Raw genomic sequence first — 13500 nt, forward strand, 5'->3', positions numbered from 1 at the left:
GACATTCTTCAGAGGTCATCCCCATAGTGTCAAAAAAAAAATTCAGGGAGACTGCCAAGTAATAATGGCCCTTGGAAAAACAGCATTACGTGTGCCTTTTCAGTAGGGACACCCGCTCTGTGTTGTGAAGATATTTCCTTGAAAGTGTTTACTCTCTTGTCACTATTTCTACAAAGCAACAATAGGGAAACATTTCTCCTTGAAGAAAATCAATTGATCTAAGAATTTTAAAGACAACATTTTTATTTTGCAATTCCTCTCTTTAAAAGAATACATACACCCCCCAAGGACCATGATATTTTTGAACTGAGAATTTACTATAATAAGCCAAAAGAGATAATTATCATTTAAGCCAGTCTTTACTAAAATACAGTCAGTTACAGACATCCAAGTTTCGTTACTGGGTTCATAGCAGGCATGAAACCATACCCTCGTTCCCTATTTGCCGCTGTGCTGAAAGTAGATTCCTTTTGTTATTCATGCACATGGGAGTTTAGGACCATACCGTGGTCTCACTGAAGTTAATAGCAAAACTCCCACTGACTTCAATTAGAACAGAATTTGGCTCACAGTCTCATTACTGAGCAGAACAATTAAAAGAAGCTTTTACAAGCTGTATTGCTGTGTAAAAGGGCATGAACCATGTAGCAGATTTCATTGAACCCATAGCCAACAGTCATTGCTATAGCAACTGAGGTTCTAACAAAGGTAGTCACTGTCTTTGTAATCATCAGGTGTCTCTATAGCAACTAGAGTTTCCAGAGTACAAGAGGAAAATATTTGAAAACTGTCAGTTGGAAGAAAAGAGGTCTGTGAATAAGAAGGTTGGAACTAAAAGCAACATAAGGGTAAAACATGGCTCGGAATGAAGAGAAATGGTTGTCCAGAACCTTCGCAAACAATGGCAAAGGAACTGAAAGCGCAGGCTAAGTGCTGGACTGGAGATGAGAGGGAGCGGTTCAGACTTCCCCTTGGGTACAGGAAGCAATACGGCACTGCAGGCAGATATTCCCAGATCTAAATTAGTTATGTCTTGGGTATGGTTCTCTTAAAGAAAGACTGGTTACTACAGGAAAGAAGCAGGGATAAACATTGTCTCCAGTAGGAGTTTACATGCACTGGTATTTTCAAAAGCACCTGCCTGCACTTCTTGTGCCTACATGTCTTTACAGTATGGAAGAATGGAACCTGTGTTCTTGAAATACTGCTGCTGATAGAACAGTGCAATTACACAGAAACGATGGTTAACTGTTCTTAATGTTTCTTATTTACAAGTTTTTAAACAGTTTCAGGTGAAAAAAGGAACAGCTGCTGTTTGGATATGGATGAAAACAGCATTGGTCATCTTAGGCCTGTTTTAGTAAAATACATTTTTAGACTCTTAGGCACAAAGATGGAGTTATTTTCACATAAAAAGCCAGCGTATGCAAATACAAACCCCCAACAAAAAATACTATCATTATATTGTCAGAACTCATAACAATTTTGGCCTACTCGGATTCCTACTGACCTTGGGAAGATATGAATTTGGGTGAGATGTTTAATTTAATTAGGAGTTATCCAAAATGTTCATGTTCACAGACTAAAAATAATTCAGCTGTACCAGCATGCTTCCTCTGAAAATGAAGACACAAAAATAACTATATATTCCAAACGGGGTCCTATCCAGTATAGTAATGCACTACAATGTTTTTCTTACATAAACCAAAACCCGCCTTTAACCTGTAGAATTGATAGAAGATCCAGTACTGCTAGAAGTCAGATTTTCTTTTCACGTGTAAAGACAGCCCTCTAGTGGAATCTGCTTGCAGATGTGTCCTATGAAAAAGAACAGTCTTTTGTCATCTAAGAGCCAGTTTAATCAGGTATTTTTCCCCACTTGCCTTAGTACTACACAATACAATGTAAGATAATTTGTATTTGAAACAGAGGTCACCAAATGACATAGTTTTGAACAATCTACCTGAGAAAAACAAAAAACACTGTAGCAATATTCTGTGATTCTGTGTGTAATATACTTTGTCAGGCAGATTTTGTTGGGTTTTTGGTTGGTTGGGGTTTTTTGTTTGTGGTGTTTGTTTGGGGTTTTTTTTAAGATTTAAATGTCAGCCACAGTTGGGATGTTTGCTGCTGCGTGGCAGTGTGGAGTTGCCATATATACAACACAACCAAAACAGTGATGTGGTGTCACTGTTCATATGGAAGGGTGGAGTATTATTAATGCCAGCAGCCCAGGAGAGCAGGTGGATCTTCAGGAAGAGCTTCCTCAAGCACAAGAACCTCCCAACACACAGAAAGTTTCTCAGAATTTCGTAAGAATTAGTCTTAGTTCTGAACCTATTGGCTAAAACTGTCTAAAACAGAGATCAGCTGTACTTTGATAACTCAGAGAAGCAAACTGTTCTTTCTTTCAGAACTTTAATTTCTCCAGAAGGTCTGGCATTTCTGTCTTCTCAGAGGGAAAAAATCACATGAGAATTTCAGCTGTCTCCTGATTGAAATTGGTCTGTAAAGGCTGTTTCCAGCATGATGATTCCCGTATGTCGAGCTGGTTGTTAAATCCCAGGGTGCATTGAATTCCTTGGTACTCAAAATGGAGGAAGGATTTTTCAGTGTTGACACAATGCCTGGAGACAGTGACGTATGAGCAGAAATATCACAGCACATCTCTCGGGAGATTAAAAGTCCAATTCCACTCAATTCAATGTATATTTATCAAAATTAGTATTGTATTTTGATTAGGTAGTAAAACAGGCTCCAAACCAAGGAGAGGGAAAAAAAAAATAGACTTTGCCTTCCGGACAGAAAAGTGTAGTCCAGTAAGCAAAATTATTTTTAAAGCTATTTTTTGACTAAGAGTAATAGTTGTGACATACTAGATATATAGATTATGTAGACTTATTTCTGTCACTAGAAACTCTGTGAGCCATGTAGATAGAATGTCACAAATACTAAATAAGCCATAATAAAACCAGAGTCTGATCTTGGAAATAAAGAGAGGAGACAATCAATAGCAACCAGCAAATAGCCTGATTTCATGGAAAGACTCTTCTAAGCAGTAGAACAGATTTCAAAATACCTCAAGGCCTGGCAATTATAAACTGACAGCCCACTACCATGGGCTTAGTGGCCTTAAGTGGCCTTCGCCCACTGCTTGCTAGGCAGTGTGTACCAGAGGAGGTAGCAAGGCAGATCTTCCTGGCTGGAATGGATTAGAGAAGGATAACTCTTGTGATCCCACTAATCCTGTTCCAGCCTGTCTGGGGATTTTAGGCAAGCGAGCTGTGACAGAACATTTGTTGTCTGGGCACTGGCAATGTGATTGATTTCTCCGTTTCAGACTTTGTTTTGCTTGGTTTTTTATTTACACACATAGATGCATTTGTTTTCAATGTTTGTTTTTACTTTTGGCTGTACTTTTCCTATGCTTGCATAATTGCCAGTGTTGCTAAAAGCATTGTCTCTTTGCTTGGAATTCCCACTAGCTATAATTACTGTAATTAATTACAATTTTTAAATTGTGCTTCTTTTCTGACTTTATGTTTTCCAAGATGAGAATCTCTCTACTGATTTACAAGGCTACTCTCGCTTTCTGTTCAAACTCGGTAGTTTCTGTAAGAGCTGATTTTGACATCTGCCAAGCTAAGGGAGGAACGGATTGATGCTCAGTGAAATTCATAGAGCCAATAAGGTGAACACAGAAAATAAGCAAGACTACTACCTCTTTGTAAAAATTACATGCCAAGGGAGATGAAGCAAATATTTGTAGTAAGAGCATGGTATTATGAGAATTACTTGACATTCTACCTTGCAACAGAAACTTTAACATATTTTGGCTCTTTCTTTGGCCAGTTAAGTAATATTCAAAAGATCTTTCCTGTGAAAACTTTCTTCATTTACCTGATAGCTGATTCTGAAAACAAAATCTAGCTTTATTTTATCCAGATCCCTTCCTTCTTGATTTTTTGTTATCAATATTGCAAATATGATGCAGCTGCTGCAGAACATTGTTCTATCTGACCTGCAAACCAACCAAAACTTGGAGAGAAGTTATTCCAGTTAGGAGAGGAAATTGATGAGGCGGCTGGATACCACTGAAAATGCAGCTACATGGAAGAACATGGAAAAGTCTGAGCACAGAATCAAACAGGTTATTTGGTCTTATTGCAAAAAATGATGGAGATTATGGTTTTAAATAAAATTTATCTTTAATCACTAATAGAAAACTACTGTTTGGCATAATGGTCACAGAAGCTAAAAGTTCTATTAGTGCCAGTTGCAGACAAGGATACAATTACAGGATTAGCCAAGAGACAAGTACACATGGCTCTGTGAAGGATTAATAGGAAGTTTGAGAACATGAAGAACAGTTTTGGATATTATTTCTGGATTCCTCATAAGCTGCAACTCTGATGGGTGCTATGTCTGGAAAGCTGATTTAAAATTGTCTTGCATCTCTGAAAGGAAAGCAATACCTGAAAGCACAGTCCTGTAGCATGATGAACGCTCTTTAGAAGCAGATTTCCCCCAAATTATATAAGGAGCTGTGCTGAGTCTTTGGCAGGATTTAAGCCCCAAATCCAACACCTGCAAGCCTAAAACTTTCATCCAGCTAATAGAAAACTCTGATGAGAACCTTTCCGCAGTGTCTAGTGGTGTGCTTCTGTGCATTAAGGAAAGCATTAAAAAATAATTTGCCGAACTCAGTGTATGTAGCAACATCATTTCTCCCAACCTTTTTGTGGCTATCATGGATATTCCACTAGTTTAAAGAAGAGAGATGTTTCATCACAGGATCCAAAACTATGGTTATATAGCCTCAAAGTCTGACTTGAAATATTTAGCTATTTTCTGTAGAGCTGTGGGGTTTTTTTTCTACAAAAATAATTCATTTCTATGCAACCCAGGACATGGAAGCAGTTTAAGTGATAAAATACTTAATTTATCCTTCAACCATTACAGCAATAAGCTCTTGAAGTATAAGCATCTTTTTATTATGCCAACATTAAGGAAACATACCCCTTTATCAGTAAAGATGAAAGCTTGGTATGTGTCTAGATTAACTTAAGTCCAAAACCTCTTCAGTGAGGTTTTAATCAGTAACTTAACCGACTTAAGTTCAGCACATGCTGAGAAGTTCATAGAATTGAGACACTTGGTCTTGCTGTTCAGATACAGTCTTTTTTGAAACCCTTATGTTGTTAAAATTCAAACATCAGAAACTTATAACCTACAAAAAAATAAACCTCGGAACAGGCCTGTCATCCTTAGTTCAGTAGATATAAAATAACAAATAAAACCAGTTAAACAAACACAAAAACCCCAACATTTTCCTAACAAGGGCAAGTTTTTGTGATGGCTGAAGCAAGACCGTTAGTGTCCAAATTCTCATTCCTGAGAACAATGATGTTTTTTGAGTAAATCTTTTCCTGACACAGATGTCTTTGCTTACATAAAAGAAGTCTGAGAATGCCTTCAGCACTTCTCTAAAAAAAAACAAACCACCATTCTCTCTGGTGACCTTATAGTTCTTTCTAAACAGTTCCACACACAGAAACGTGACTGATCAACCACTACACAAATTATTCTCACAGTGTGCTCATTTTTTAGAAAATTCCTCCTGAATAAATTCCGATCTGTGGTTATCTGGTAGCCCTGTGAGTTAGATTTCCCCTTGAATTATACTTTTCAACATAAGCAAATAAATTTAAAACAAACAAATAAAAAAACCCCACACTCCAACCCAAAACCATCAGACAATCAACAAACCACACTTAGAAGCTCTATGTCAAATACGTTACTGGGGAATGAAAGCCAGAGAAACTGTACTACTTTTTGCCCACTAATATATTGCCTAGCAATTTGTACTGTATATGTGATACTCACCCTATTCTTCTTAATATTTTTTCTCAGGATGTTCAATACCTTCTAAAATACTTCATATTAAAAGAGAGAGTGTGAGAGACTGGGAAATAAAGATTTCAAGTTGTTTATGCAATTTAATTATTTATCTTTTGCTCCTAAGCATATTTTATTTATATTATAAAATACTGTGGATTGGTTTGGGGTTTTTATTGTTGTTGTTTTGGGATTTGTTGTTGTTGTTTTGGTTTTTAATGTAACTCATGTGACCCGTATGCAGATGGGTAGGACACAGAGAAGAGAATTCAGAAATTCTTATCATTTTCACCTTCTGTTATGGGTCAATAAATTAAAATATGTTTATTCTCCAAATCTGATACTAAATCTAAAATTGTTTCCATTTAAGCTCTGGTGTGCTGCAAATTGCTATAGTGGGTGATTGCTTCACAAACATGCATCAGATTATCTTGTGACGTACAGCAGAATTATAACCCTATTTTTCAGAAGAGGAAATGCAGCTTTGGGAAATGAGCACTTACACCTATCAAATATTTCATACTGTGACTGCTCTAGCAATAAGACTGAGAAATTCATTATCATCTGGCGAAAAATAGGGTTCAGATAAATTCAAATAGAAAAAGGAATTGAACCTGCTCTCCCAGATCTGAAGGAAATAGTCTAATTGCTGAGATTCTTGGTGTAAAATGACGTCCTTTTACTGTTTTGTGCTTCTTTTCCATTAATTTTATTATAAGCACCTGCAAATTATCTATTTGACAGGAGCAGCAAAGAACTCTGGTTTTCCATCATAAACAAAATTTGTTTTTCCTTGTGGTTCCTGAATGTGGTTATTTTCAAATGATTTTTGTTTTGCTTTTGATACTTATGCATTGGAGATGGATGATGAGTTTCACAATGTTAAGATGACTGTCATTTCTAAACTGTGAATACAATACCCAAATCACACAATCACAGAATGGCTGGGGCTGGAAGGGACCTCTGGAGATCATCCAGTCCAACCCACCTGCTAAAGCAGGTTCACTAGAGCAGATCGCACAGGAATGTGCCCAGGTGGGTTTGAGTGTCTGCAGAGCAGGAGACTTCACAACCTCTCTGGGCAGCCTGTTCCAGGGCTCTGGCACCTCAGAGTAAAGTTTTTCCTCATGTTCAGACAGAACCCCCCGTGTTTCACTCGGTGCCCGTTGCCCCTCATCCTGTCGTTGGGCACCACTGAAAGGAGTCTGGTCCCATCCTCTTGACACCCACCCTTGAGATATTCATAAACATTTATGAGATCCCTCTGAGCCTTCTCTTCTCCAGGCTGAACAGACGCAGCTCTCTCAGTCTCATCAGAAAGATGCTTCAGAAATCAAGTCGTCTTTTTTATTTTTCTCCTTTATAAAAGTTATTAGCCTTGGCTATGTGACTAACATTTTTAAGAGAGTTGCATCGGTTGTAGAATGAAATTGCTACACCTAATTCCCTTACATGTTATTTTGTCATTCCAACTACAGTAGTGAATAATTCTCCAAAAATACTAGTTAACATCAAAGTTTTATCCTTACTTGAAATTGAGTTGCATGGTTCAGTAATTTGGGAAGTATCAGCTGTTTTTTGCCAACTTTTCATCTCACAGAGACTCCATTGATAATCAGTTCAGAAATACAGTTTTGAGTTAAATAAGCCAGACTATACTTGCAAATTATCAGGTAAGAATCACAAAAAGAAAACAAATAAAACACAAAAGAGAGAAGAGAGTGAAATAGTGGAGAAAATAGAGTAAAACCAGTGATAGAGATTGAAAAAAAAAAATATCTTAAGCAAAGAACAAACATTAATTATAAAAGAAATAGAAGGAAAATGCTTTTGATACAAAGTGAATGAAAAAAATGAAAACTTGTAAAACGTGATGAAATTAGTTTACGCAAAGGACAGAACTGATTGTTTGCCCAGCAAAAATTACTTTAAAACATTGTAGATTAAATCAACAGTACCTCCTTCACAATGCTCATACTAATATGAGCTACGGCCCTGAAATTACTGAGAGTATGGATACCTAGGTATCTATTTCTATTTTAGTGATGTTTGATAAATACCTGACTTGGAATGGATGCTGTACAGATTAGTTTGGCCCAAAATGTTATTGGTTTGGGTTTTTTTAAAGTAGGAAAGAGGAAAGATTTTTAAGCTCCCAAAATGTAGCGAAGGTTGCTATGCCATTCTTTTAACGTCAGTTTTTCCATCTTAAACTATCAAGACAAAATAGTGTTTTTAGGATAGAGATTATGCTGTAAACTACAGGAACAAGCATTATGAACACCGACTAAGTTTTACAAGAAATTTTAGAATTTGACAGACTCTGAGACTTGGAAGCAACTCGTGCATCTGCAGCTGGAGCAAGCGCAGTCCAGCGATGCAACCACGACACTGAAAATGAGACAGGGCGGCTTTAAGAGAGAAGCAGGAAGCTGTAACCAGAATCCAGCTGAATTCTGAGCTGAGGCACTTTACCCTGAGGCTGCAAATGAAACAGATGTGCTTTCGGTGAATTTCTGTAGTATCTGGACTTTTTTGTACCAAAGGTGATAAAACTTGGCTTCCTGTGATTTTTTTTTCTTTTATTTTGCACATATTTTCCATGAAGTGAATGAAATGGAGAAGTTGAAGAAATACGTGTCAGTGAAAGATGAAGATCAGTTTTATCATCAGGGAGCTGTGGAGCTGCTAGTCTTCAACTTTCTGCTCATTCTTACAATATTAACAATTTGGTTGTTCAAAAACCATCGGTTCCGCTTTCTGCATGAAACTGGAGGAGCTATGCTTTATGGTGAGTATAAACTCAAGTGCCAACTTAAGTTGGCACTAGTTGTGTATTTATAATCAGGCACTTGAGATCAAGTACTGACGAAGCTCGGAAGGTGTGCTGAATGACATGTCATCAGCTCCATGACTGTACAGTCAAATAATAATAATGTAACAGCATCTCCCATGAAGTAGTGGGAGGCTGACTGGGTAAGGGAGCGACACTCGTGACCTGGTTATTCTCACAACGTGCACGTTATATTCCTCTACAGGCAAACAGCCACTACATGATACTTCAGGAGCTAGGGAGTTGATTGTTTTGAATATAATTAAATGCTCCCATTGAGAGAGATTATTTAATTTGCTTATTTTCCATGCTTGGTTTGTATAGCATTCTAAAGTGTTAGACTAAGGAGCTTTATGGGTACAGCCATGTTGTCTAATAAAGTTTAAATGATCTTGAGATCTTTCATTTGGTTTTCTCTGTGCCTTTGAAAAACGAACTATGTAGAGTATCTTTTTCAAGTCTTCTCTAAATACTGTCATTGTACTGTAATTTCAGTTTATCTGTCTAGTTCTAATCTTCTTTTATGAAATTTTGCAATATTGTGTATCACTTTCATGTAGAACTTCCTGCATTGTCCACTGATAATAAGTTCACTCTAGTTTAATGGCATACACTTACATGTATAACAATTTATCTTGTCATTCTCTCTTACTGTTGTTTCACTTTGAGAAAAGTGTGTGACTGCCATTTTTGTTACCATAAAACACATATAGGTGGGTAACTGTCAAAATGGAAGATATAAGTCAACAGCTCAGTCATTACATATCAAAATGCCAGCCTATTTTGACTCAGGCTCATTCTTTGTGCATCACATACTCTAGCAGTGTAATACCCAAAAATGGTGTTGTTAAGATTGCATATTTTGAAGAATATTCGTTTATCAAGGCACACCTCATCCAAAAAACTTTATGGAGGTTCAACTGCAAGCCTGCAATAGAAAAGGCAACTGACCTCTGGATTTTGAGGTAAAAACTTTATTTGCTCTTTCTATATCAAGCATTTTTTTAGATGATCTCAGTTCTATAGGAGGACTACAGCTTAAGATCAGTCTTCCTTGTATCCCTTTCAAACTATTTCATTAGATAACTGTAAGAAATTTCAAGAACACTGGCTATTTCATCCTCTTGGTTCACTATCTTCACAAGTGACTTGATACTTTGAAGGAAAGCAAGTAAATAAGAGACTCGTATTAAGCCAGTCACTGAGCCTGTGACACCTGGGTGAGGCAGCCTGTGAGATCTCTTGATTCTCATTTGCCTTGTGTTTATTTTAAAGCTGTGGGAAAAATATATTTGATAGTATGCCCTTTTTCTAATCTGTTGCACACAGAAAACATACTCAACTGAATCAGTTGAGAATGAAATACGTGTCACATGATACTTAGTTAAATGCAATGGTTTGCATTGTTGAACATCACCTTGATTGTTGTTTAACAGTTTTATAGGTTACAAGCTACACAGCAGCACTGAGAATACATTTGGTTGTTGCATTTCTATTAACATCCGTCAAAAAGAAAACCATGGAACACTGTGAAATACATTCATTACGATCAACTTGTAAATTACGGTGATGTTTTTCAAATTACATGGGTGACTCTTCTATAGCAGCTTCCTGTACACTGTTGTACTGTTTCCTATGTGAGGCTGACAACATTTGTTGAAGATTTAGACAGAAGCCTATCAAAATAGAAATTAAATATGTGGCATTACAACATCACAAACCAATCAGTATTTAATGAGAGTTGTATCTACCTTTTGGTTGTGTTTCATTGCCTGCCCAGAACATAATCTGAACATCATGAGGAGAACCAGCTCATGATATTCTTTTGATCACTTAAGAGATTAGTGCTCCAGCAGGACAGAGCTTTTGAATTATTAAAACATTCATGAACAAAGGAAACATTTCTGATGGTTGTAAATAAGCTATCTATTTAGCCTTGCATTATTTATGACAACTGCAAAAGAGAAAAAAGCTTATTCATAAGATCCAAAAAGCTGCTGATGTCCTTTTTGTCCTTAGAAATTTTCGATATGAGTATCTTTAGCATTGTGGAATAGCAATACTGGAAATAAAGTGAAGTGTCAGAGGTCATGAGGGAGGTGTCAGATCAACAGGCAGCTACTTCAGGAGAGGATCGTCACACCAAGCACTGACACTGACCCAAATCTTGCCCTAGCTTATTTTTTTGCTTTCATCATGAGAACAATTCTGTTTTATACCTGCTTTGCACAAGCCTAAAGGCTCTGTGCTACAGTTTGCTTTACTCCAGCCCATTGAACTATTTACTAGATACCTGAATAGCAGCACAAGAAACCAAACATTTTGACAGAACAATATGGCCACTTATTTTGCAGACTGTGTCCCACAGGAGGATAGATGGGTCTGTATTCCTTATCAAGTGTGCCATCAGGGGAATAGCAGTGGAAAGGATGAAGAAAGTGAAATATGAGGAAGACCAGAGGAAAAGAAAAACCCACAGAAGCACAAAAACAGGAAGGCATTTTACAGTTTCTGCAAAGTGCTGAACAGCCACAAATCGAACATTAGGAACAGCCTGACAGAAACTTCTATTTAAAGTATAGAACAAATAAAAGGGTTGTGGGGGTTTTTTGGTTTTTGTTTTGTTTTGTTTTTGCAAGAGCTTTGTAGAAAAATGCAGTTTCAGGCTGAATAGTTCCAGCTTAAATAAAAGCCCATAATGGAAAACTGTCCATTTAGAAACTTAAAAACAGACTTTTTAATCTATGTTTCAACACTAAATACACATATATTTAAATTAAAAATCTTTCTGCACTTGCAAGTTAAAAACCAAAGCATTTATCATAACCTAGAATCAAGTCAAAAGAACTATTTCAACACAAATTCAACATTATTTCACACACCAAAAAAATGTATACACATATATATATATGTATGTATATACACATTTCAGGGCATTCAGCTTGTAGCTATTTATATAATCAAATTGTTTAGGCACCAAAATGAAAAAAATCACTCGCAAACAATGACCGAGAATGAAGACTTACCTATTTATTCATTCATCCCTTCATTTTCCAGTATCTCAGAGAATAAGTTTCTCTGCACACTGTAGCTGGTTTGACAAACAGACCCCACACAGCAAACTCAGCTGCCTGATTTCTGTATATCAAAGAGGCAGGTGGCCATGAAAGAATAACTTTGTGCCACCCTAGAAGGGAAGAGCATCCTTTATATACATTCTCAGCACAATTTTCTGTACAACAGCATAGTCTACAGAAGCAGTAACAAAACCTGAATGTTGCTTCTCTCAGTGGCCTCCCCCTCAGCACCAGACTCCAGAAGATGGCCTCTTAGCACTAGACCAAATAAAAGACTTAGGTGCCTATTAGCCAGCTCCTCCAGGGCCTGGTATCTTTAGCTGCCTCCATCATGAAATGGTAGGTGCCCATTCCCCACCTAATACATAAGTCATGGCCCCCCACATTAGTGGGGGAATAGCACAGAGCTAGCACAATGAAAAACTAAGTGTCTCTGAATTTCTCATCCTCAGGGCTACATACAGGTGCCACCAGTTACCTATAATTAAGAGACTAAAGCACTCCTGCAGATAGGCAGCCAGAATTAAACTTTAACAACTAAAAAAAAAAAACCTAACAGACCAAAAAAAAAAAAAAAAAAAAACCAAAAACCCAACACCCAGTAGCAACAACCCACCAATGCATTCTGTGCCTTTTATCTGCCAGGTTAATTAGCAACTTTGGTTAAAATTGTTCTCAGCTGGCATGGCTGTCACCCCTAGGGAATGTGTGGTGCCCATCAGAGTGGAGGGGAGGCTGACTGAAGGCTCTGTGGGACTAGTCGATGAGACTAGAAGGAAAACCTAGAAAGGCTGAATGGCAAAACACGATCATTGTAGCACTCACAAGAAATGGCTTCGTGATGCTGTGGTTAGAGATGCTCCCTGATTTTTTAGGGGACTGAGGTCCACCACTCTGGGTTTTTTGCATGAACTATAAAGAATGTTTCTAAATATACATTACAGAAGCATGATTTCAGTTTGGATGGAGGAGTAATGGAAATGAGAGTGCATTATTTAAAAATTAATTATTTCTTTGGAATATAATCTGGGCTTCTGAATTCTATAATGAAACAAATGTTATATAATGATTTAAGGCAGAAAGTGCATTCCATAAATGATACACCTAATAAAATATTAAATACATTCTTCCCAGATTTTTAATTCACTGGGGGGGTTTATACAGGGTCTTTGGCACATTTATTATTACTGGAGGAAGAATATTATACAATCTCATCACTTATATTGACTCCTACAATATAGTGTAGTGAGAGCAATTGTCTTTGTCTGAACCGTCCACAGACCATTTGAGAATATTCTGAATCAACCCATCATTATGGATCTTGTCCACATTTTGTTCAAATTTAATACATTATAGAATTTTCTTCAGAGCTACAAGGACCTCAAAGACCCATTGATGCCCTAAGAATATCGATCGTTAGAATCTTCTCTGATGTAATTTCTCCAATATGTGTATGCCTTTGGATATTCTCATAATTTCCTTGTTCTTTCATTATCCTTTCATTATTTGTGTGGCTCTGTGCATTATCGGGATCTGGACTCCATCAGACAATAAGATCTAAAGACGGTAGAAGAAAACCCAAAAGGCTAACTTGAATTGCAGTTTTAAATCTCAGCCAGTGTTGATCTTTATTTCTCTACAGCTACTGTGATCATATTTTTAAAATACGCCTTTTCTGCAAATTAACTTATT

General features: G+C 37.1%; 1 protein-coding gene across 1 annotated transcript in view; it reads left to right on the plus strand.

The window, feature by feature from the left end:
- Window positions 1-8400: 8400 nt before the first annotated feature.
- SLC9A9 (solute carrier family 9 member A9) overlaps window positions 8401-13500 on the plus strand; it is a gene marked incomplete at its 3' end in the record, with an annotated part of 191006 nt that continues 185906 nt past the window's right edge. The window contains exon 1 of the mRNA XM_080349551.1: window positions 8401-8689. Within this exon, the coding sequence (XP_080205677.1) occupies window positions 8515-8689 (175 nt within the window). The 5' untranslated portion in view covers window positions 8401-8514. The remainder of the gene's footprint in view (window positions 8690-13500) is intronic.

The sequence above is a fragment of the Nesoenas mayeri genome (genome assembly GCF_963082525.1).
Source record: "Nesoenas mayeri genome assembly, chromosome: 9".
NCBI lineage: Eukaryota > Metazoa > Chordata > Aves > Columbiformes > Columbidae > Nesoenas > Nesoenas mayeri.